The 23,374-nt window shown below is 42.7% G+C and overlaps 1 protein-coding gene across 6 annotated transcripts in view; it reads right to left on the reverse strand.

Moving 5' to 3' along the window:
• The window catches only part of Myo5a (myosin VA), a 155,787-nt gene extending 132,652 nt beyond the window's left edge, over window positions 1-23,135 (reverse strand). For all 6 annotated transcript variants that reach the window (XM_037210948.1, XM_037210949.1, XM_028865129.2 and 3 more), the window contains exon 1: window positions 22,985-23,135. In XM_037210948.1, coding sequence (XP_037066843.1) covers window positions 22,985-23,011 — 27 coding nt within the window. In that variant the 5' untranslated portion in view covers window positions 23,012-23,135. The remainder of the gene's footprint in view (window positions 1-22,984) is intronic.
• Window positions 23,136-23,374: the final 239 nt, after the last annotated feature.

The raw sequence follows: 23,374 nt of genomic DNA on the forward strand, positions 1-23,374 counted from the left end.
AGGCACCAGCTACTACATACAACTTCTTCATTCCTGCCTCAAGAAAATAAAAATGTGGGTTTATTCCAATAGCCAGAGAGAGTGGAGTAGTTATTCAGGAAGAATACTTTTTACCCTTGTGGCTCTTTTATTACCAGAACAAAGAGGAGGACTTAATCAAATTTAACCATGACCTCTGTTTTAGTCTTCTTAGACTTCTGCAGACTAAAATATTCCAAGGTTATCATTATATGGGCTACTAAGGAATAAAGAATATGGAAGTGTACCTTATATGCCTAAATTAAGAAAAAAAAAACTTGGAAGACAGAACAAAAATTTCAGTTATTCCACCTAAATATTTTAAAATAAACAAATAGCCTTTATTATTATCATAGCAGGTAATTTTTTGAGATGGCATTTCACTATGTTGTCTAGCCTTATCTGAAACTTCTAGGCTCCAGTGACCTTCCCATATCAACCTGCCATGTAGCTAGACTACTGGCATGATCCACTATGCTCTAAATACTTCCTGATTTCAACACTTTTTTTTGGGGGGGGGGGGGTGTCGAGACAGGGTTTCTCTGTGTAGCTTTGCACCTTTCCTGGAACTCACAGAGATTCGCCTGGCTCTGCCTCCCAAGTCCTGGGATTAAAGGTGTGTGCCACCACTGCCTGGCTATTTCAACACTTTTTGTTGTTGCTATTTTGAGACAGTGTCTCTCTTTGTGGCCCTAGCTGAACTCACTATATAGACAAGGCTGGCCTTAAACTTACAAATACCCCCCTGCCTCTTCAGTGCTGGGATTAAAGGCATGTGCCACCATGCCCAGCCAGTACTGCCTTTTAAGTTGAAATCTCTGTTCTTCTGGGTCATCACTAAAAACAGAGGCAGACTACTCTGTATTCAATGTCCAGCCTAGAAATCATATATACACAAGCAACACTAAACAGACTCAGCAAGTATATATGCATGTATGTATGTATGCATGTATGTATGTATGTATGTATGTATGTATGTATATGTGTAAAAATAATAGTCAAAGAAAAGAGGCCATCAATTTGAGAGGCAGTGAGAGGGGCACATGGGAGAGGATGGAGGGAGAAAAAGGAGGGGGAAGTAATATAATTATACTTTAATTAATTTTAAAGGCAGGAAAAAGAATAAAATTGAAACTCTTTACTCTTAAAAAAGGCAGTGTTGAGTAATTACAGAACAACTTTTCACAGCTACTTAGTACCTAGGTAACTACAAATGATACTCATTTCTAATCAATCCTCAACTGATATGGAAGCTTTTAAAAGTTTAAATTGTTCCTTCTACACTAATGATCTGCAAATGACAAAAAATAAAATCTTCAAAAGGAAACTAAAAGTGAAAAAAATAGCTGTCAGGTGATATAAGCTGATGTCAAACTGAATTTGAACAACATGGAGTATAATCAAATACTGGAATTAAGGGGACAATTGGACTCCAAGAGAGTCCAAGTTTTCTGTCACATGAGCCTGTTTAAAAGAAGTCAGTTGATGTCTACATGAGGCCTGTGATGAAATCATGGGATACTAGGATCTAGGATAACAAGGTCTCTGTTTAGAAAACCTTACCTAACCTTTAATAGTGCTGACCAGTGTTACTGAGATGGAATTAAAAAAAAAATAACTCATTCTAACAATTCTCTTCTTTAGATGTATGAAGTCACTTCTTATATAGATATTAGCTGTACATGTTTCTTCTATAATAATATAATTTTACATATCACACCTAGGAAGAGTTTTAGATGGGAGAGTCAGACACATACCCAGATACACTCACTCACTCACTCACTCACTCTCTCTTTTAGCAGAAAAGGAATAATTTCAAGAGCCTGGCATCAGACAACTACATAAATTTACCATTAGTTATCACCATAAACAAACAGTTCAATCAACATTCCCAGGGTAGGTATGCATGGTGGTCAACACCTATAACTGTAGTACCCTATAGGCTGAGACAAGTGAACTGTGAGCTCAAAGCTAGAATAAGTCACAAGACAACAAATCTCTTAAAACAAAAAATTCCACAGTAAACTGCTTGCTTCTTCGTCTTTATGAGTAGCTGAAGTCACATTTATCTTCTACGTCTTTTGCTTACTTCCAAATCAAAGTAATTCAATATACAGTTCCTGAGAGCCCCTTAGGAGTCAGTCAGGCCCTGTATGAAACTGTGTGGTTGGCAGAACAAGGAAGAGAAGGCATCTTCTCCTCTCTATTTGCCAGGCCCAGGTCTCTGCCTGATCACCTTCAAAGGGGGAAAAACCACGCCAAATAACTTCCTCACTGCCGTTACTCTCTCTTTTATAGATGGATGAAAAAACAAACAAACAAACAAAAACAAAACATGTTTCTAAGAGTCTAAGTAGTTTGGTCAGAATGGCATGGTCAGGTAAATCATAAAATTAGCACTGAATGCAAGAATGTCTGCCTCTAGCTGGTGTAGTGGCTCACAGTCGTAATGCCACCACTTGGAAGGCTGAGGCAGGATGATGGCCATGAGTTTGAGGCCAGCCTAAGCTACACAGTGAGCTTCAAGCCAGCATGGCTACAAAAGGAGACCCTGTCTTAAAAAGCAAAAGCAGGGCTGGAAGGATGGCCTGGCATTTGAAAGCTCCTGCAGCACTTAGTAGGTAGCTACACCAGATGGCTCACACGGCCCAGAACCCCAGTTCCAGGGCATGTGTGCCCTCTGTCATCTGGAGGCGCCTGCACACATATGGTGTATGTAAACCCAGGCAGGCATACACACACATAAAAACGAATGAACAAATAAAGACACCACTTTAAAAAGTATAAACAAGAGGTCTAGACTCAAATTCATTCCCCACCAACTATGCTTACTATCTTTTCAGAAAGCCCATCTTTTAAAATCAGTGTCTTTATTTCCTTCACAGTTGTAAAGGAACTGGACACATTGATAAACTCCAAAGACAAGTCTTCGCTAGTTGAAAACAAAAACCTTTTTCATATTATTTTCTTTTAAAAAAAAAAATCCCTTAGGGAAATTCTTCAAAAAGAGAAGGAAAAGGTAAAAAGAAGGGAAGGAAATGGCAGGCAGAGGAAAGTGAGCGTGAGGTTACAAGAACAACAATACCCCAGTTTCTCTGCTGTTGCTCCACTGAACCCCGAGAGGAGCAGGGACCATGCTAAAGGCCAGGGATATGCGCCTGACTACCAGCGAGCTTGCTAAAGTCACCATGTGCTTACTCCGCATGAAGACATCCTTTAAAGCAGCACGTAGGAGAAGTAGACACTCAAGTTTAGAATGTAAACTCATGGTACACGCCTTTAATTCCAGCACCCAGAAGGCAGATGGAGGCAGATCTCTATGAGTTTAAGGCCAGTCTGATCAACAAAATGAGTTCTAGGCCAACTAGGGCTACATAGCGAGAACCTGTCTCAAAAAGAAAAACAACAAAAAAAAAGTAAATATGAGGGCCTGGGAAGAGGACCAGCCTTTCTCAGGAAAATGACCTTACTTATGTTACATATGATTGGTTCTTTCCTGGTATGAGCTTTCATATCAACAATAAAAGTTAGAAGATGGGTCTGGAGAGTGCATGTTGTGCTCTTGCAGAGGACCCTAGTTTAGTTTCCAGTACCCAAGGCAGCCTGTAACTACAGCTTCAGAGGATCTGACACCCTCTTCTGGCCTCTGCAGGCAACTGCACTATATGCACATTTCTACACACACACACACACACACACACACACACACACACACACACACACACACAATTAAATTTTTAAAAATAAATCTTTAGCCGGGCGGTGATGGTGCACGCTTTTATTCCCAGCACTCGGGAGGCAGAGGCAGGCGGATTTCTGTGAGTTTGAAGCCGGCCTGGTCTACAAAGCGAGTTCCAGGAAAGGCACAAAGCTACACAGAGAAACAAACAAACAAACAAAAAAAAAATCTTTAAAAAAGGTTAGGAGATATCAGAGAACAGACAGGTCATACATCACATATGTTTTTCTGGGTTGGTGTGTCAAAACTATGACTTCCTGACTTACCCGTGAATTATCCCTAAGCATCATTCTTGTCAGTTGTAGAAACCAGTTAACAGGTGTAACAGAGCTTGTCCTTTGCTGCCTGCCCAAAGGTTCTCATTAATGAACAGTCTGCTGAGAAGATCTATCTATGGAGATCCCTCATGAGTAATTTTGAAAAGGTGTAATGGGACATTGCCTTGTCCATCTTAGCAAATGGTAAAATTAAAGAGCAAATATTACCATGCTCATCTGACACACTTCAATTTCTTACTAGTTCCCACAAAGTTCTGAATTTTCTTACCTCTGTTCTCTTCCTTGTCTGTCTGCACTTTAAATTTTACTCACCAAATAACAAATTTCCAAACAATTTAACTTTGACATGCAATCTACATTTTAACATGATTGTACTAAGTATGTGGAGGGCACAGCTTCCCTATACACTTTCCATAAGGGAGCCACAGAGTTCTAACACTTGGAAGCGTTCAATGGGTGCCTTGCTCTTCCTACTCTGTCATTTTAGTATCTTGTTTTCTTCTTCCCCTGCTGAAACTCAAAAACATGCTGCTGCTGCTGCTGCTGCTGCTGCTGCTGCTGCTGCTGCTGCTGCTGTAAACTCGGGTGTCCTAGGGCCAGCCCTGGCTGGAAGCCTGGAGCACCTCTCCTCACTCATGCTTTAATTGAGGTCTTCTACCCACTCACTCTTACTCATACCCACTTTTCCCATATTATTGAAACTTCAGTTCTTGCCTTTGTCATGTTCAGGTTTCTAGGCCTGGGGAAATTAACACCTTAAAAAGCTATGCACAGTGGGAAGGCTCTGGTACAGCTAGAAATTATGATTAACACTGGATTATTTCATATTAGTAATATTCAAGATGTTCAGAGCGTGACTAGAGTTCATCTTTCACCTTCTGACATTTACCATATACCTGAATTGTTCTATGTACAAATACCACTCTTATTCATATTAAAGTCCCTATACTCTGTTTTTCTTGCAGTGCAGGAAATCAAACCCAGAGCGTCTTAGGCTTGTTAGGCAAGAGTTCTACCATTGAGTTACATTCCCCAGCCCAAAGCTGCTACATTTAAGACGGGAATGCTTTCTGCTACAAGGATCATAAAAGCGTAAGTACCTTATACCACCATGAATTTATTTTTATATTTAACAAGAAATCTAGAGAAGGTTATCTCAGCCTAATAATATCATTAAGAACCTAGGCTCTGGGGCTAAAGAGATGGCTCAGTGGTTAAGAGCACTTGTGGTTAAGAGCACTTGCTGCTCTTCCAGAGGACCTGGGTTCAGTTCCCAGCACTCACATGGCAGCTCACAACTGTCTGTGGCTCTAGATCCAGAGGATCCAGCATCCTATCTTCTGGCCTCCGTGTGTACTGCATTCACATGGTGAACATAGATACCTGCAGGCAAAACACTCACACACATCAAATAAAAATAAGTATTTTTTAGAAAAGAACGCAGGCTCTGGGGCTGGCGAGACTGCAGAGCAGGTCAAGGTGCCTGACAACCGAGCTCTCTCCTGGTGGAGAGAGAGAACTGGCTCCGTCCGACAAGTCAGCCTTTGACCGGCACCGACTCTGCTGATCATCGTAACCCTGACAGCCAGCCACAGTTCCGGCACACTGTATTCCACACTTCAGGATGGAAGAAGAGACCGGGATTTGGCTGATCCTACGGCTTGGTTCTGGAATGTCCCCCAGAGGTTCATGTGTTAAAGGCTGGGTTCTCAACGCTACTGGAAGGCAGTGGAACCTTGAGAAGGTGAGGCCTAGAGAAGGTCTTAGGTCTCGTCCTTAAAGGAGCCAGCAGGAATCCATCCCCTTCCTATCTCTTGCTTCCCAGCTGTCACGAGGAGAGCAGCACCTCTGCCACATGTTCCTGCCGTGACGTGCTGCCATGCCAGAGGCCCAAGGTGATGGACAACTGAGCATGGACTGAAGCCTCTACAACTGCCAGCAAACAAACAAACAAACAACTCTTCTTTCCAAGCTGATTATAACAAATGTTCTATTACAGCAACAGAAAGGTAATTACTAACATAAGTAATTATTTTTCTTTAGATCTTTGTTTTTCTGTTCTTAGAAATTTAGCCTCAGAGCATATGTTCCAATACAACAACGACAAGAAACCCTACATGTCAAAGTCTAGAAACTGTATGTTATACATTAATTTGATTCTCTCATCTATTAAAATAAAATTAAAGGCTTTTCTAAGTTGCACATGATGGCTCATGTCTGAAATCCCAACACTCAGAGGTAGCTGAAGCAGAAGTACTGTTGTGGGGTAAAAGCTAGCTTGGGCTACAGCCGGCGGCGGTGCGCACCCCTTTAATCCCAGCACTCAGGAGGCAGAGGCAGGTGGATCTCTGTGAGTTTGAGGCCAGCCTGGTCTACAGAGTGAGTTCCAGGACAGGCACCAAAGCTACACAGAGAAACTCTGTCTCGAAAAACAAAACAAGCAAACCAAATTCTTATGAAATGCAAACGACAGACTAGCAGTATCAGCTGACAGGTAGCAGCACGTAGCTGAAGGAAACAGCTATGGGAAAGTACTGGTCTTCTTCTCTCATCCCTGCCTAGGACTTGTCACCTACTTAGACAGGCAAGTGTCTGTTTGTAAGTCAACTGTATTTAAAACTAGATATTAAGACGGCTACGAAACAAGAAAGTGGGGGCATATTTAGTTCTGACAAGCCAAAGTCACACACACAGTGGTCTCTGGAAAACTGTCACTAACAGCAAAGAGCAGCTACCAGAGGAAATAAGAAAATCACAGTTCAGCTTGAATGATTCACGTGGAGATCAGACCCATTAGCTAGGCCTTAAGACAGATCAATAGCTTAGCATGGTCTCAAGTGAACAATCTCCACCATTCTTTCTCTCCGGTCTCTTGGGGAAGGGGAGAAGAAGCACAGGGAAAAAAGTTCTCAATATTTTAATGAGGCGGCTATCCCATTAATTACGTTTTTTGTCTCACTGGAATTAAAGGCCAGCTGCATCTGATGTCACTGCTCACGAAATCTAAAGGACAGCAGCTACTTGAGGGAGCTCACTGATAACAGTGAATGCTCACAGAAGCAGCTCCAGGGTTCTTGGCAGCACTCTGTATTCAGACCCCATTCCAAAGAAACTCAGTCTAGGCAAATTCAGACTGAAAAAAAATCGATTCCTAAGCAAGTCAAGAACACATGAGGTTTTTGGTTTTTTATTTTTACTTTGAGAAGGCATCCTACTATGTAACCCAAACTGGCTTCAAACTCCTGGCCTTAAGTGGTATTCCTGACTCAGCCTCCTAAGTAGCTTGGATAATAGGTACATGTCACTACATCTGGTCATAAGACAAGAAAGAGTTGTTTAACCTTAAAAAGAAAATTACTTTCTTTTTAAGACACTAAGACTAATGTATAAAATGGCTCAATCACAATCGTGTCTCATGGGGTTTTTTTCTTTGTGTGGTTTTGTTTTGAGGCAGGGTCTTATTAATTAATTTGGAGTCACCTTCTGATCCACTTCCTGAGTCCTGGGATTACAGGCATGCACCACTACACCTGGTTTATGTAGTTTTGTTTTATATTTATTTTTTACTTTAATTTTTTTCTTTTTAACAACTGAGTTTTATTGTTGTGGAATATTCCTTTACACTGTGTGAAGATGTGTCACAGTGATTGGTTTAATAAAGAGCTGAATGGCCAATAGCTAGACAGGAAGAGGTTAGGCAGAACCTCTGAGGACAGAGAGAATTCTCGAAAGAAGAAAGGCAGGGTTGCCAGTCAGACGCAGAGAAAGCAGTATGGGGAGATGAGGTAATGAGCCACATGACAGAATGTGGATTAAAATAAATAGGTTAATTTAAATTATAAGAGCTAGTTAGAAACAAGCCTAAGCTAAGGCCAAGCTTTCATAATTAATATAAGTCTCCATGTCATTATTTGGGAGCTGGTGGCGCAGAGAAAGACTTGCTACATTTTATGGATTAAACAGGTGTTTATTCCTATTACACACATAAGCACATTTTTTTTTGTTGTTTTTTTTTGGTTTTTCGAGACAGGGTTTCTCTTGTGTAGCTTTGCGCCTTTCCTGGAACTCACTTGGTAGCCCAGGCTGGCCTCGAACTCACAGAGATCCGCCTGCCTCTGCCTCCCGAGTGCTGGGATTAAAGGCGTGCGCCACCACCGCCCGGCTACATTTTTTTTTTAAGACAGAGTAAAGCCCTACTTGATAGCCCATGCTAACCTCAAACTGCAGTAAACTTCCTGCCTTGGTTTCTCAGGCACTGGGATTACATGCATGAACCAACTAGCTACATCATTTATATTTTTCATGAACTCAGATGAGACATCCCCATCTCAACTCAACCAGTTCAGTTCCACCACACATTTTGTGCTCAGTGCTGTTTCTATTGAGACAGTGCCACGTTACGTAGCCTAGGCTGTCTTCCAACTCACTGTGTAGCTACTTCTAGCCTCAAACCTGTGATCCTCGTGAGTCAGCCTCCCACTGCTGTCCCAGATGCTTCTTAAACACACCCTAGTGGGGGCCCAGCTCCAAAGACCAACTGGACCTAGGTGACTCTGCAGGTGGTAAGTGCCATGGCAACTTTTGCTCCCACACAGATCTGTCTACTTTCTTGGGACTAAGCCACTGCTCCTGATACACACAGGGAGCATCAACTCCAGAAGGGATCACATCTCACCCAACAGTAATGGACGTCTTTTGAAGGACCAGGTCTTTTAAGACGTCTGGCCAGGTTCCTAGACACATTTCAGTTGAAACTTGTTATGAGAAACTAATTACAACATTTACAAACCAAAAGACATGAAATACATTAGCTATAATACTCTTTTTCAGAGCTTAACTGATCTCACTGTTGTTGTGGAGATTATTCCCCATGTTACTTCTCTGCTGTATTGTTCTCCCTTTTACCCAGCCAGCCTCTCCAAATTGAAAGGCAACAGCTGAGCAGCTAGGCTATCCCACATGAAAGACTGGTGCAGTGGTGGGACAGATCCTAGGCGGTTGGTTAGTCAGAGTAGTCTCTTCACCCTGCAATACTGGCTTCCAAAGCACTGGAGAGGATCCTTTGTATGCTCAAGTTAGACTCTGACTTCTTCTGGCCACTCTAGCTGTCTATCATCTCTGTCATCTAGAGAATCTTCTTCTAGTAAGCTGTTAACACTGGCACACTGAGATCACAAATGCGTACTAATAGTTAAGAATTTATTCCTGAGGTGAGATCCCTGTAGCCTGTGTTCTAAGATCTAAGACAACTAATTTTCTTGATGTTGGTGTATCTCACCACCACCCAGTTTCTATACCATTGTTATTACTTACTACAGAAAATGGGACACTTTGCAGCCAGGCAACCTCCATGAAAACCACAGCGGAATTTCTACAGGAACATACAAAAGCTTTTGGTCTTCTTCAGTTCATGTGTGAACTTCAAAAAATTAGAACTACTTAACACAGGTTAAGTACTATCTGCATCGCAACACTGTGAAGCCATTAAAAACCTTTTCTAAGTCAGGCATGGTGGCTCACAACTGTAACCCTGGCCCCCTGGGAGGCTGAGCAGGACTGCCTTAAGTCTGAGGGCATCCTGGTCTACTCAGGGATAGAATCTCTCAAAATAAAGCCGTAATATAGAAGAATGTACAGGCATGGGAAAATCTTCATAACATACTACTTAGAGAAAGCAAACCATGCTTACAAAGTAGTACATATAAAATAAGCCATTGTTTAAAGATAGTATTTTTACAGATTCTTGAAAATTTTATAAATGGATGCAATGTATTTTGAGTATATTCACTCCCTTTTCTCCCCCAAACTCCTCCTAGATCTAATCCCCCATCCCTGACCCCAGTCAGTCCCAACTTCAAGTCCTCCTTTTTATTTTTATAAATCAAAGTTCAATTTGTGCTGTCCATATACTCACAGATGTGGGCCATTCACTAGAGCATGGTCAACCTATCAAGGGCCAAACCCAACACTGACTCTTCCTCTCCCAGCAGCCCCCCACTGTCCCTAGTTCCTCAGATAGTGTGGGGCTTATGAGACTCCCCCATGCACGCTAGGATGTTGACTGGCTTGCTCTTGGGCAGATCTTAGGAAACCACAGCTGGTGTGAGTTCAGGACGGCACTGTTTCAGTCATGGCCGGAAGACACTGCTTTCCCCTAGTCCTCCCCAAGCCTTGGCTCTTCAAATCTGCATTCACAACCCTGCCTCTGGGGGAGGGTGAGTGATACAGACATCCCATTTATAGCTGAACACAAACCATTTTTCTGTAGAAAACATAAACAGGAATAGGTGACTAGGAGGAAATACATCAAATATTAGAGTATTTGAAGTTTTTTCCTGCATTTTCCTCTTCTACATTAAATATTTACTATATTTTTACCATTTAATGTATATATATGATACTATATTTTATAGAGAGAAAGGCAGGAGGAAGAGAATGTATATGCGTATCTTTGGCTCAATCTGGTCTCGAATTCCCTATGTGGATGAGAATAATCTTGAACTTCTGATCTTGTGTCTGCCTCTCACCAACAAGTGCTGGAATTATGGGTATGCAACACCACTCCCGGTTTATGGAGTGCTGGGTATCAAACCTTGACTCCATACATACTAGGCAAGCATTCTATCAACTGAGCTACATACTGAGACCTTAAATATATTTTAAGAGACTGTCTTCCATAGTAATTTTGCAAGTCATTTCCTTTACTATTTCAGACCTATTAATAGCAGAATAGACAATTCTCAATTATGTTTTAATATAAAGGAGCCAGTTTTCTTAGTTGTCCTTAAAAATAGAAAAAGAATTACTGGGTCACTGCCATGTGCCAGGTCTCCTCACATACTCTATTAATAAAGTGAAATATTAGGGATATCCAGGAGCAGCAGGCATCGTACCTCACACCTACAATCTTAGCATTTGGAGGGTGAGGCAAGAGGATTCCTAAACTTCAAAGTTAGTCTGGGCTACAGTGTGATGGCCTGAGTTCAGTGACCAGAACCCAGTACCCATATGGCAGCTCATCACCATCTGTACCTCCAGTTCCAGAGTCTCCAACACCTTCTTCTGATCTACATGTGGTGCACCGTCCATAATTCAGGCAAAACAGTCACACACATTTCAAATAAATTAATTAATTAAAAAGCTGGACATTGTGGCACATGGTAGTATTCCTAATGCCGGGTAGGTAGATGTAGGCAGATCCATGGGGGCTTGCTGGCCTGCCAGCCAAGCCTAATTGGTGAGTTCCAGGTCAGTGAGAGACCCTGTCTCAAAAAATTAGGTGGACAGTTCCCAAGGAAAAGCATATCCAAGGCTGTTCTCTAGCCTCCACATATATATACACACACATATATATATATACACAAACATGCACACACACACATACATAAACACACACATACAAATAACCAAATAAATATGAGAAAATTGAAGTATGAAAGGGCAAGTAACTTTCTTAAAGGTCACATACAAAGTTAACAGCAAAAAACGGGGAGCAGCAGGGCTGGGGAGATGCTCAGCTGTTTAGTAAGAGTACTGGCTGCTACTGCAGAGGACCCTGGGTTGATCCCCAGCACCCACATGGCAGCTCACTGTCTATAACTGGTACTCTCTTCTGACCTCCATAGGCACCAGATATGCGCATAGAATACAGATATCCATGCAGGCAGAACACTCACACACACACAAATTTTAAATAAAAAGGAAAGAAGGGACTGAAGGAAAGGAAGTGAGGGAAGAAGAGAGCAAAACCAGGATCCAGTTTTGTAGGTGTGGTGTCCATGCCTTAGTTGCTATGATACGCTGCCACTCTTTCAGGGAAAAGGGATGAGTCAAAGTGAAGGAAGAAGACACTCATAACAAGCTAGATTGTCTGGCTTGTGAGGAACACAGGCAAATTTAAGAGTTGCTTGAAACACTAACGGGGCAGGTGGAGTCTTCCTTTTAAAATGTTCTGTTTTAGGTAAGCCAGCTGTGGTGAGGCAAGCCTTCAGTCTCACTCTTGGGAGGTGGAGGCAGTAGCAGCAGGACCCACGAACACAAGTTCAGGGCCAGCCCCATCTACACAGTGAGTTCCAGGCCAGCCAGGACAGTCTCTCACTCTTAGAGCCCAGGCTGAGCTAGAACTTATGATGCAGCCCAAGTTGGCCTCCAGAATGCTGAGAATACAGCCATAAGTCACCACACCCAGCTACCCAGCACAACCTTTTAAAATTGCTGATTTTGAGAAAGGGTCTCACCTCATGCAGCTCAGACTGGCCTTAAATTCCCTCTATAGCCCAGGTGGGCCTTGAACTTGCAATCCTGCCACAGCTTCCTCAGCAAATGGCATTACAGGCTTACTGCAGCCAGGCCTGGCAAAGAACTTTTTTAAAAGGCTATCTGAACCACAGCAAGGCCTCAGTAAACAGTAATCATTATTACAGGATAACTATTTTGCCAGAGCCATGCATTTGTCCAAGTCAAATTTTTTAGAAGAAAATAACTGAAACTAAGAGTTAAAAAAAAAAAAATCAAGATTTTAGTGCATGAGGAAAAGTAAAGAAACTTCAAGGATGCTAAGGCTCAACTCAGTTTCCTGACCAGTTTCTTTTTAGCTTGGTGGCTGCCATTAAATTGACAGAAATCCTTAGTCCCACACAAGGAATGACCAGAAGGCCCCACAAGCTCCAAGCCCTGAGTATTACAGCCGGTGTTAGGACCGGCATACTGCATTCAGTGTGGCTGGGAACAGCAGTTGATGCTGAAGACCCCTAAGGTCTGACACACCCGAAAGCAAACCTATCCTTACACCACTTCAGACGAGTGTTACAGTTTGTTAGAATTAAAGACATGTTCTCTACAATGAAATGACAGCATAATATCACGCAGTTTTCAAGTTAAAATGTATGTTTTACACTCAACACAGGAGCTACATTCTCTCTCTCTCTCTCTCTCTCTCTCTCTCTCTCTCCTCTTCTCTCTCTCTCCCTCCCCCCCCCCCTGCAAAATTCTACTTCAATTTTTCTCCATTGCCAAAATTCTTCAAAGATTAAGGAGAAAAAGGTGGAAAGCTGGACTTGGTAGTGCACACCTTTAATCCCAGCATTCAGAGGCAGGGGGCTTTCTGTGAGTTTGACACAGGTCTGGTTTACATAGCAAGTTTCACGCCAGCCAGGGCTACAAAGTGAGATTCTGTTTTCATTTGTTGTTTGTTTGTCTGTTTGTTTTTAAAGAAAGGAAGGAAGGAAGGAGTTTAAGTTTCCAGAACATTTATTCTGAAGAAGCTTATATATTTCCACTGAGGAAAACTTCTCCAAACAAAATAAAGGTATTGAAGGGATCTTCCAGAGAAGTGGGACATCCAGTCACCCTACCCTTGAGGTAATGTGCATACAAGGTGCTATTTTTAAAGATGAATGTGAATGTTCTACCCATATATAAATGCCAATTCTCACCAAGGAGACTTGGATTCTGAAATTTTCTAAAACTGATTTAACACAAGCAAAGATTTACGTACAAAGCTGCCCATCAGGACAACTGACTTCTAACAGTGAGAAGGACTTGCAGTATAAAAATTATGATACCTCCAGATGTTAGAATACATATTCAAATTTTTCAATGAGTATATAATGATATAAAAACTTATAACACATATTGTTCTTTAAATCATTGAGAAGTTATTAAAATACTTTAAAATCATTGTTGTTTATACAGATAGAAAAGAGTTAAAGAAGCAAATTGCAATGACTCAGTGCTTGTCCTATACAAAGCCCTACATAGGATTTTTAGCATCACACAAAAAAGTGACCATGATACTCTTAGTGGTAATTAACTTTCATCCTTTGACTATTATAAATTATCTACAATGTATCTTTTTGCCTTTTTCTTTCTCTTTTTTTTTCTTGATACAGGGTTTCTTGGTGTAGCCCTGGCTGTCCTGGAATTTGATCTGTATTCCAGGCTGGTGGCCTCAAACTTAGAGATCCACCTGCCTCTGCCTCCCAAGGGCTAGAATTAAAGGCTTCACCACCACCACCACCTGGCTACAGTGTCTCTTATTTATTCTGGAGGGTGGGGAGAGCAATGCCAGAGACTGAGCTTGGGGACTGTGGCTTCACACATGGTGGGCTGAACTCTGTCTCCAGGCCTCTTCAATACGCTTTACTTTATGACAGGGTCTCACCAGGTTGCCCTGCATGACTTGAACTGCCTCAGCTTGTCAAGTAGCTGGAACCACAGGCCTAGCCCACCAGACCTGGCTCACAGGGTAATGTGTCTATGAAACAATTGCTGCTCTCAAGTCAGCTATGTTTTAGAAGTAATCTCTGCTTCTGTTTTTAACTCTTTCTACTTTTCCCTCCTACCCTACTCTAAGTCTTAAGGTCTGGGCACTGGCTTCAGGGTAGTGGTTCACCTTGCCCCCTCTCCAGGGGAGATTTGGCAATGTCTGGAGCATAACTAGAAGTAGAGGGTACTGGTGAACTAGTAGCTGAAGGTCAGGAATTTGGCTAAACATCCTACAATGTGAAGAACAGACATCTAGGGGGAATTGTTCAATTTACTATTATACAGAGGTAGAGAAATCCTGGTCTGGGATAGAAACAAGCAAGTTAGAAACAGTAGCAGTGTGTTTGGCCGGGCGGTGGTGGCGCACACCTTTAATCCCAGCACTCGGGAGGCAGAGCCAGGTGGATCTCTGTGAGTTCGAGGCCAGCCTGGTCTACAGAGTGAGTTCCAGGAATGGCGCAAAGCTACACAGAGAAACCTTGTCTCGAAAAACCAAAAAAAAAAAAAAAAAAAAGAAAAAAAAAAGAAAAGAAAAGAAACAGTAGCAGTGCATTAAAAATGCAATTGTCACCTATCATAAATATAACTTTTTCACTCGGAAAATAAGAAATACTCACTTCAAATTACAAAAGACTGAATCCATAATTTGATCCAAATTCACATTATTGAAATATATATGCTCTGATTTTATGGAAAACATCCGTAGAAATCCTAACCTAAGGAGGTAGCTTGTCAAATGATGCTTTTCTTAGCCTGGGCAGACAGAGACCAGTCCTGTATGAGTTGTCTAAGTGCTGACACATGTTTTAAAGGAAGAATGGTCTCTTACTACATTATGGTAAACTGAAAAACTAAGACTGAACTAGTCTAAGCTAACTAGTCTGAAAACTAATCTAACACAAAAGTGTTTGTTCATGCACACAGAAAATGATTATGCAAACTCATAAAAATTACTTCCTATGATGTCAGATTCAGGGAGTGGTAAAGAAAGGAAAGGCACAGGATTTGACCAAGAAAAGCACACACTGAGCTACTCAGGAATGGTTCCTACAACAGCAATGTAATTAGCTCATTATAGGGGTGTATGTGTGCTCAGTTATAACAAACTATAACTGAGCACCAGGGACTTACAGGTAATAGGGACAAAAGAAGATGGGAAGGGAGAACAGAAGATACACCACCACTAGAGATGAATTGGGCAATTTAGACAGGCAAAACAAAGGAATTAAGAAGTTGTCCGACATGGAGCCTCGGAATGAAGTTCAGTTGGTAAATGCTTGCCTAGCATGCACAAGGCCCTTAAGCAGGCTGTGGTGGGGCACACTGTAACCCCAGCACTGGGAGGTAGAGGCAGGAGGATCAGAAGTTCAAGATCATCCTTGGTGACATAACAAATCTGAAGGCAGCCTGGGATACATGAGACCCTGTCTCAAAAGAAAGAAGGAGAAATTACGCCAATGTGTCACTGGGTAGAATGAGGGAAGAGAATAGTGTGCGCCACCAAGGATGTGAAGAAAAGAAGAGGAAACACACAATGCTGAGGAAATACAGCAGGAAAAAATAGCATGAACGGCAACATACAACTCCTCAAGTCCTCACAGACTGGATAAAAGGATGTTTCACACTTTCAGTTTCTGATACGTTATTACTAATTTTGCTTGTATAGATTTTCCATAGCCTTTAAACTTCAAGATGATTTTCTAGGGGAAATATAGCTAATATCTTCTGCGACAGGTAAAAAAAAACTTTTTTTTTTTTTTTTTACTTCACTCAGAGATCAGAAGCAGTAGCACTCAATCACCATTATTTTTGGTGATCTATTCATAGATGACATTGATTGAGGGTGCTTTTTCATTTTGTCTACTCAGCACTATTCCTTCTGATGGGGATGGCTCTCAGCCATCCCATAAGGTCATAGTGAGACTGTCAATCTTAATGCCTGGCCTCCTCAAGCCTCTGGGCAAGCATAAACTTGATCACTCATGGGATTGCCCCCACACTTCCAACAGGGTATTGTGAAAGGAACAGGCACATGACTCCAAGAAAGGGCAAGGAGAACTTCTCTACCAGGCTTTCTTCCCCTAGGCCCAGAGCTGTACAATCATGTGATCTGCAGATGCTACTCTGGTCACTCTTAAAACAGTTATCCTGAACATGAAAACATGAGAGTCAGTGACACACAGTCTCAAAGATATACCTGAGCTGTAAATCAAGCCATGCTTAAACTTTCAGGTCACACAAGGGAGTAAAATCCCTTTCTGGTTTTGAATAGGTTTTCTCTTACTTCCAACTAAATGAACTTTACAGGGCTAAAGAGATGGTTCAGCTGTTTGGGGGGCACCCAGGCAGGGGGATCGGGATCTGTCCTTGGTGCATCAGCAGACTTCTGGGAATCCGGTGCCTATGGTGTGACGCCTTGCACAGTCTTGGTGCAGTGGGAAGGGGCTTGGACCTGCCTAGGCTCAGTGTGCTGGGCTCTGCTGACTCCTCATGGGAGACCTCGATTTGGGGGATGTGGGGATGCAGGGTGGCTTGGGAAAGAGGGCTGGGGGTTGGGAGGAGAAAGGAGGGGAAGTCTGTGGATAGCATGAGGAGTAGAAAATTTCTTAATAAAGAAAAATAAAATAAAAGATGGTTCAGAGGTTAAGAGTGCTTATTGCTCTTGTAGGGGACCTAGGTTCAGTTCCCAGCACCTGAATCAGGTGGCTCACAATTACCTGTAACCCCAGTTCCATATATCCTCTGACATCTGAGACTTGCACAAATGTTGTTCACATAAACTCATGCAGAGGTGTGTAGGCACACACACATATATAAATAAAAATGAATAAATATTTAAATTAGTTCTAGCTGGTTAACTGTTTAACTCTGTCAAAGAAAGGTTGGGGGTTGATAGTTTGGTGTGTTAGAAATACCATTCATGAGGTGAGATGTGGTGGTGTGCACCTTTAATCCCAGCACTTTGGAGGCAAAGGCAGGTGGATCTCTGTGTTCAAGGACAGCCTGGTCTACAGAGCAAGTTTTAGGACAGCTAGGGCTATATAGAGAAACCCTTTCTTGAAAAAAAAAAAAAATAAATAAAACAAAACAAAAAAAGAGAAAGATAGAAAGAAAAAAGGAAGAAATATCATTCATGGACTACTCAGATTCTAACTTAGCAACTTGGCTGATATCATAACTTGAGGTACTCCATTACATAAACATAAATCTTAATGTTTACAATAGGAATTCAATTAAAATGATACATTTATTTCAAGTTCTAATAAGCTATCAGCTACTAAACTGTTACAAATTTCTACTATGCTTTTTAATTAAAAAAAATATTGTTACATTTATTTATTTGTGTGACTGTGTGCATGCCCATGCCACAGAGTGCACACAGAGGTCAGTGGACAACTTGAGGGATTCAGTTCTCTATTCTACCATGTAGGTCTTGAGGATTGAGTTTAGGTCGTCAGCTCAGCAGCAAGCGCCCTTACCCACCAAACTACCTTGCTGGCCAAATTTCTATTATTCTTGATGTTTAATACTTCTCTGATTCTTGATGTTTCCAGATCAGCTGTATTTTTCAAGTTCTATCCCTCCTATATGTCTGGCTTCTTTTCTGGCCTCATCATTCTATTTTGAAATTTCTCTAGTTTTGGTATACATTTGTCAAGAAACACATCAAAGCTGGGCATGGTAGCTCATATGTGTAATTCCAAAATTTAGGAGGTTGAGGCAGGAGGATTCCAATGAGTTTGAAGCCAGTGTAGGTGGAAAAGCTCCAGAGCCGTCTGGGTTGTAGAGTAAGACCCCCCCTCTTAAAGAGAGGAAAGAAGGCAGGGAGGCAGGCAGGCAGGCAGGGAAAAAGCGTGTTCTTCATTGCTCCTCCAGTTTTCCCTTACTTTAAAAAGCTAAGATTTCAACAACAGGTCTGGGTGGCAACTCTTACTAGAGTTAGAACACTTTTGTAACCTTTGAGCCACTGGATAATATACAGAGCCATCACAATTTAAGAGACACTGACACATTTCTAGAGCAATTCATGATCACTTTGCTTTGGTCAAGCAATTCAGAGAATTAGCCTGAGCAATTTTCCATCTGCAGTCCCTAGGAACAGCTTCCAGGGTCCTTATCCTAGCTCCTCTCCTTCTTGTCCTCTAGGTAATCCTTCAAAGAAATGTCTCTCAGGTTTATTTCCTTCTTTAAACACCTTTCTATGCTTACTTCAGTCCACCAGACCTCTGCAGTTCACATTTTGTTTCCTGAAACAGCTTTCTTTTTGGTCTCCCCAGCTCCCAGTTCTCCTCTCTACACTTTATTACTCATCCTCTTCAAAATACCTTAGGATGTGTTTACTTCTTTTTGTTTTTCCTTTTGGTTTCTCGAGCTAGGGTTTCTCTGTGTAACAGCCCTGGCTGTCCTGGAACTCCCTTTGTAGACCAGGCTGGCCTCGAACTCACAGAGATTTGCCTGCCTCTGCCTCCCGAGTGCTGGGATTAAAGGTGTGCGCCATCATGCCCAGCAAATGTTTACTTCTTTAACTGCCTTTTTTATAATTTGCTTTTTATTTTTTCTCAGATTAGGGTGTTGTTACATAGCTCAAGTCATCCTTGAATTTATGGTAATCCTTTGCCTTCCAAGTGCTATGATTACAGAAGTGCATCACTATGCCTGATCCATGCCATTTTATTTTCTTCTTCTTCTTCTTCTCCTCCTCCTCCTCCTCCTCCTCCTCCTCCTCCTCCTCCTCTTCCTCCTTCTTTTTTGTGGTTTGCAGTTCTGGCTGTCCTGGAACTTGCTTTATAGCCCAGGCTAGGCTTGAACTAGCAGAGATACACCTGCCCCTGCCTTCTAAATGCTGGGATTAAAGGCATGGGACACTACTGCCCGACTATAGTTTTCAATCTATACCTCCTCCTGTTCAAGTATTCATTCACTCATTTATTTAACAAATGAGAGCTAAAATAGCATCTCAAGGGGCTTATAGTACTATGACAATGGTAACACACACACAACTATATAGTAAGATGGAAATGGATCCAGGTCACTGAGACATAGAAAAAAGAAGATGCTAACAGTGGTTTGGAATCTTAACAGCTGGATGTCAAATGGGACCAGAATTGGTAAAGAAGTAAAATATAAGATCCAAGGGAAGGACGCTGAGGTTCCTAATCTGTGCAACTAGATGAGCAGTGCCATTAACAAGCCTAGGGACATGTGAAGGAAAAAGACACAGGGAGTGTGACTGAAGGGTATACTTGCCAAACTCCAGATCAGAGCAAATGATCAAATAATGGATTTCAACACCGAAATATTAGAACTCCAGGAATGGTGATTTGAGAGGATAATGCTATTGAATATCTAACTGAACTACACCACACACACACACACACACACACACACACACACGTTACATGGCATGAGTATGTACGTAAGAAAATGTGGAAAAGGCAAATTTGGCAGCAAACATGCAATCTACTGCCCTACAAAGCTGTCTTCCTCTGGGAAAGTTTTAAGGCTTTGAAGTGTCCATCTGATTTTTTTTTTCTTTCTTACAATACTTAGCATCTTCATGTATCACAGGGACTTCTACCCAAACAGCTTCAGGTACCTTTGTCCATTGCATAACACCCATGTGCTATCAATGGTCTATATGGCTGATCAATATGCAATTAATTAGATTGCTGCAGATGATCCTTCCAGGTCTTACTGATAAACTTGGTTCCACAATGCTAAACCTCTGAAGTTATTAAAAGCATCATTAGATGAGGCTGCCACATAGACATCCACTGGCAAGTCAGGACTAACAACTCTCTTCAGAGCAATAACATAACAGCTGCCTGGTAGACCTAACTAAAATCACACAACCCCGTGAATACACTAAAACTACTGACCCGGATAGCTTATATTGGTGAATTGTACAGTATAGAATAACTCAACAATGCTGTAAATTTAAAAAATTCAACAGCTCCTTAGCAACCCTCTCTGAAAAAAAAAAATCAACAAATATGTTTTAACCCAAATGTCAGTCTTAAGAAACATTATATCCAGGCACTAAGTTATTGTTCTTAAATATTTAAACTTGTGGAAATTTTTATGAAATGGAAACCCTGCTAAGTTGTGATGATAAAACCATTATCGTTCTGACTTAAGAAAACAAATTGAACAGCCCCATGCCCTTCAGTGTGATAGGAGCTGATCTGTATCACACATCAAAATCTGCCTTAAAGTCTGATGACAACTTTTAAAAGGGCACTTTTCAGATTTAATCACAATGCTGAAGATCGTAATTATGGCATGTCAGTAACATGTTTTTCCTTGTCATCTATCCACAACTTCCTTCTCTATAATCCTCTGCAAGGAAAAGATACTTGTGTTTACCACTGACATTTCTTCTATTGGCTACCTTCTTTCTCCTAATAGTCACTACTCCATTCTCTAAAATCACTCCAACCTTTGCCATAGCCCTATCTCCTGCTAACATGTCTGCCTCTGGTGTAGGGAAACAGCAGGTGATTTGTGCCCTTGAAGAGTCAAAGTGGGTCAAGAATGTGAGAAGCCGACTGTAAGCCCTATGAGGGAAAGTGGACTTGTCTGCTGTTGGAAACTCCACACATCAGGCAGAGTATTTAGTATACAGGGTCCTCAATAAATATCCCTGCCTGTCATTTAACTAAGGCCCATTCAGAGAACTGGCCCACAAACAAGTATGGAACCAGGCTATTCTTAGGTTTATGTGAATTTAGGAGAAAGCCCCTTAATTCCCATCTTCAGTTTCAGTGACTAAATCAGTCTGTATCTAGGAAGATTAAAAGGTGAATTATATTACCCATAAAGCTGTGACGGAAACTCAAAACCTTATTTAAAAATGGCAACACCTTTCCTTTTTTTTTTCCTACAAATTTAATCTTTTGAGCACAAAAGCAGATCCAGAAGCCCAACAACTTACCACCCAATTTCTCCTCATCAGGCTACAATTAGGTTCAAGATGGGACTGATGGCCGGGCCTTGTAAGGGGCCAGACAGGACAGAACAATGTAACTAAGCAATGTTTACAGACTGACAACTCTTCACACCAACAAAACTGATACTTGTATCTACCTCACACGTTAATTGTAAGGATTAAGTGAGTTAATATTTGCAAAACACTTATAATTGTACTATATAAGTTAATAAGGTAACTTTCAATGTTTCCAATGATAGTCACTCATATCTTAGATACCTACCATGCCTAAAGAAATTACTAGGTTTAGAAAAACATTCTAATTGTACACTTCTTAAATCTAGGGCTAAGAAAGAAAGAAGTCCCAGGTTCATGCAAGCTCCTCATTTCATGGCTGGAAGAAATTAATCAGATAACTCATATTTGTAGAAAAAGGTTGTAGGTCACAGAAAGCTTTCACAACTAGTATTAAATTTGGTCCTCAAAGCCAGGCAGGCGGCGGTACACCCCTTTAATCCCAGCTCTGGGGAGGCAGAGGCAGGCGAATCTCTGAGTTCCAGGCCAGCCTGGTCTACAGAGCGAGTTCCAAGACAGCCAGAGAAACACAGAGAACCTCTGCCTCAAAAAACAAAACAAAATAAAATAGATCCTCACAACAGCTTGTAAGAAATTCAGGACAAGTATAATTAACTCTATTTACATATAAGAAAGCTGAACCAGAGAGAGGGCACACAAGGTCATACAGTTGGTCTCGACCAGATGCAGGTATTTGGATGCCCCATCCAGAGTTCTTTCCTCGAGGCTGCAACTTGGGTTCAGGGCTTATTGGAGTCATGTGTGCAAGCAATGATTTCAAAATGCTCAAGGAAGAGTCCAGAGAGCTGGGGCTATGAGTATATACCTCAGTGGCAAAGGGTTTGCCTAGTGTGCTTGAGGCCCTACATTCAATCTCCAGTGCCAGAGAGGAAGACAAAGACAGAAACAGAGAGAGAGAAGAGAGATTCTGGCAAATTTTTGAAAACGTGTACTTGAAAAGTTAAGGCAATTCTGTTGAGTGGAATTAGAGATCATTAATAATCAATAGCTGGCAAAACACCTATTGAAACCATAATAAAAGAGACCACGATTGCATACACCACACACTGGCCAACACAGATTTTCTGAAGTCTCTCCAAAATACGCCATTCAGAGAGAGATTACCAGACTCAGAGAATATGGGCGTCGGTTTAAGACCGAAAAGACTGCCACTTCCCCTAAACGAAGACCAAAAGGAAAGGGCTCTCCGGAAAGGAGGGTGAGGACGCGGAGCTAACGAGGCTCTCGGGGATAACGCGCAGGTTGCAAACTCCCAGCCACCAACGAGCCTGAGAATAAGCTCGCCATCGCCAGGCTGCATCTTCCCAAAGCCTCCGCACCCCAGGGCAATGGCAAGAACCCTGCAGCTAAAGGTGAAAGCGGACTGGCCATATCTGCAGAATCCGAAATAATCTCCCCGGGAGAGGCTGCCTGGCGCATACCGGCACAGGACGTTATTTTAAGCGCGCGTCCCCGGAGAGCTGCCCGAGCATCTGCCCAAGAGCATCCCACCCGAAATGGGCCCAGGAGGCAGAGCAGGGAGGTGCAGCGGGGTTGGGAGGTGCAACCGGGCAGGGAGGTGCAGTCTGGCGGAACCCGGGAGGTCCCACCACCACCACCACCGGCCCCGGGGCGCGCGACCCCTCCCCAGGGCGCGGCCCCGCGCGGCGCGCGCGTTACCTTGGTGTAGAGCTCGGACGCGGCCATGGTGGGCCCGGCGCCGACGCCCCCCGCCTGGGCGGAGGCCGCAGCTCGCGTGGCGGCCGCCCGCGCGGGTGAAGCGGCAGCGGGCGGGCGGGGAGCAGGGAAGGGCCGGGCCGGGCAGGGCGGGCCGCGCTGGCGGGCGGGGACCGGGGCGGGGCGGGGCTCGTCAGGCGCTAGCGGCGGGCGGGCGGGAGTCTGCCGGTCATCACCCGCGGGCTCGCCGCGGGAGTCCGACGCGCGTGCCCGGGGGACTCGGGGAAGGGAGCAGCCAAGGGCCGCCTCAGTCTCCCCAGCCGCCCCCTCTCCACCGCCCTTGAGCAGCCTCGCGTCTTCAGCCCCCTCGCTTCCTCGGTTGCCCAGGCTGTT

Source organism: Peromyscus leucopus, chromosome 14 (assembly GCF_004664715.2).
Source record: "Peromyscus leucopus breed LL Stock chromosome 14, UCI_PerLeu_2.1, whole genome shotgun sequence".
Classification (NCBI taxonomy): Eukaryota; Metazoa; Chordata; class Mammalia; order Rodentia; family Cricetidae; genus Peromyscus; species Peromyscus leucopus.